The sequence below is a fragment of the Amblyomma mixtum genome, chromosome 3, assembly GCF_055824585.1.
Source record: "Amblyomma mixtum isolate Tamu chromosome 3, ASM5582458v1, whole genome shotgun sequence".
NCBI lineage: Eukaryota > Metazoa > Arthropoda > Arachnida > Ixodida > Ixodidae > Amblyomma > Amblyomma mixtum.
Window position 1 is genome coordinate 96,062,618 of NC_143014.1, and position 2,759 is coordinate 96,065,376.

Consider the following 2,759-nt stretch of genomic DNA (forward strand, 5'->3'; position numbering starts at 1 on the left):
GGGTGTATTTAGCGCTGTCTTTAAGGCATACTGTTACGTGGCGGCCAGCCGAAGAATGAGAACAATACAACTATCGCTGAGTCTGTACATTCCAAAAGGGTGGAATATTGGGCGAGCTGGTACGGATCCATGTTATCGGGGCCCCACAAGGGCGGAGACATAGAAAGACAGAACAGGTGCTTGTATCAGATGTGGCTATCAAGCAAGCGGCCTGATAACATGTCAACGCCCCTTCTTCCTCTCCCTTTCCCTCGCTGCAGCCGCAGCTATAAATCTATGCGCAATAAAGGACCGGGCGTCTTTTCTGGCCTAGCTACTGATGTGTCGCGTCTCTGCATGAAGCGATCGATACATGGTGTCAGAAGTGGCCCGGTGTGCCCAGCTGGATTATTCAAGCAGCCGAAGCAATGGACATCGTGAAACCGCCGGGACCACTTCAGTTGACTGGGAATGTCAGAAGAAACTGGCTAATATTCAAGCAGAAGCTGCAACTGTTCCTGACAGCGACGTCGACCGCCACCCCAAAGTCAGCAGCAGTCAAAGCAGCGATCCTTCTAAGCGCTGCCGGCGACGAGGCACTGGACATCTACAACTTCAGCTACGCGAAAGATGAGTCCAAAGATGATTACGACACGCTGCTCAAGAAATTTGACAGTTACTTCGACGGAAAAGAAAACGAAGTCTACGAGAGGCATGTATTTCGTATGCGGGTACAAGGTGAGTCCGAGCCATTTGAGCCCTTTGCACGAGACCTCAGAACGCAAGCTAAGCTCTGCAATTTTGGTGGCCTTGAAGAATCCATGGTACGAGACCAGACTGTTTTCGGCACTAATAGTACCCCGCTCAGAGAAAAAAATGCTACGAGATAAGAGTCTCACATTGCAGAAAGCAGAAGAGATGTGTAAGGCAGCGGAGACTGCCGCGCAGCAAAATGCTACCTGGTCCAAAGACGACGTCCACGTTGACTACGCCGTAAGAAACCAGCCTGGTAAAGAAAGGCGGATTCGATGCAAGCAGTGCAACCAGGCGCACGCGCCGCGACAGTGTCCAGCTTACGGGAAGCGCTGCTGCACTTGCAAAAGAATGAATCATTTCTCGTTGTGCTGCAGAAGTCGCCAAGTCGTTATTCTTCTGTGTGTGTCATTGTAGGCGCTATTGTTTGTTTTCTCAAGTACTATGCACCGTGTATCCCAAACTCTTTTTTGCTTTATGTGCTGTTCTTATATTTCGTGCCATAATGCTGAATGTCGTGATTTTTGTATGTATTATAGTGTAAATTGGTACTGTATGTCTGCTGTCAAAGTGTTTTCTTTTTCTTTACTGTAATGCGCGATTGTAATGTTTATCTCTTATATTGTTTGGTGTACTTTCCATGTTCTTTTAAAGTACCAACTTGTTTTTCCTACGTTCAAAACTGTCATCTAATGGTCCCCTGGGCCTTGTCAAGCTGTGTGCACAGCTTTTAGCCCAGGGTGACCAGCCAGATTTTTCTGGTAAATAAAGTGCATTGACTGATTTATTAATTCATTGATATGCAACTTACAAATGATTGGAAATGAGGGGAACATGTGCACAGGGCGGAAAGCGCGTGGTCTGCCAGGAAACACTGAGGTGGCCCCGAGAAGGGCCTTTAGTAAGGACGACATCCGTTTTGTGCCTCTTCACTAAGCAGCGACGACACGGCGTGCGCAGTCCTCGTTTTGCACGAGCTGTCGAAGCAATCCTTGGTAAAAAAAAACACGAGGGAACAAAGTCGTGCTTTGTATGCAGATGCGATCGCCTCGTGGTTCCATTCACGGCGAACAACCATCCGGCAAGCCTGGCTCTTTCGACGGATTCAGGAAACGACTGAAAAGAACAAAAGTAAGGAGCGAAGAAAGGTGCACTGCTTACAGGTTAGAACACAAAAACAAAGCTAGGCGCTGCACTCGGTTAACCCATTCAACGAGGCGTGGCGTGAGCTTTAAATCCGATTTCGACAAGGCGTGAGAAGTCGCTAAAGAAGCAAAGGCACACTGCACTGAATGAATGATATAGATAGACTAAGCGCAAGTCATAACTTCTCTAAAGCCACACTGCACTCGTTTAACCCTGCAACGAGGCCTAGCGCGGGTTCTGATGTCTGGCGCCGATTTCGACAAAGAGAGGGAACACGGCCGCGAGATTGATGCCCGCAATCTTCCAGGAAGCAATGAAGCGGCCCTGAAAAGGGCCGTTTGGAGCAGCTCTTCAACGTCAACCTACAGCGGCGTGGCGGCGAGCAGTAGGCCCAGCGTCCGCGGCGAACAATGACATCGGCTTCCGAGAAGCATATCCAGGGAACGACGCTGCAAAAAAAAAAAAAAAGTTTCGTTACAAGCATCGCAATTTGGTGAGTCCTCAATGCACGAGAAAACTTGCGACAATGTAGTTCAGTCCTTACCTCAGGGTTGAGAATGCGCACCCCCGACAAGCGCGTCAGCGTAGCTGTCAAACGGCGGTCCTCAAAGCGCGCCTGATGCGGATCCTTGTGGTGCCGCGGCAAAAACTTTAAATACGAGCACGACACTAGCCACGTGCTCCTGGGGAAACGGCGAAAGCCGCAAGCAAAAACTGCACAGAAATTTCAGCTGGCTGTCGCCGCCGAGCGCACCACGCACGAACGCCATAGCTGCACACGCCTCGAAACGAGCGCGCCGAGGATCACGAAACGAATGCGGCATGCCCGCTCACCACGCACGCGCGGCGCGGCGGGTGCACCTAGCGATTCCCCAGGCGCT

General features: G+C 50.4%; 1 protein-coding gene across 1 annotated transcript; it reads left to right on the forward strand.

The window, feature by feature from the left end:
- Nucleotides 1–294: 294 nt before the first annotated feature.
- LOC149351038 (uncharacterized) lies at nucleotides 295–2,353 on the forward strand. Its single transcript, XM_089576962.1, has 3 exons — nucleotides 295–717; nucleotides 1,771–1,863; nucleotides 2,186–2,353. The coding sequence occupies exons 1-3, from the start codon at nucleotides 408–410 to the stop codon at nucleotides 2,290–2,292; spliced, it is 510 nt and encodes a 169-aa protein (XP_089433088.1). The 5' UTR covers nucleotides 295–407; the 3' UTR covers nucleotides 2,293–2,353.
- Nucleotides 2,354–2,759: the final 406 nt, after the last annotated feature.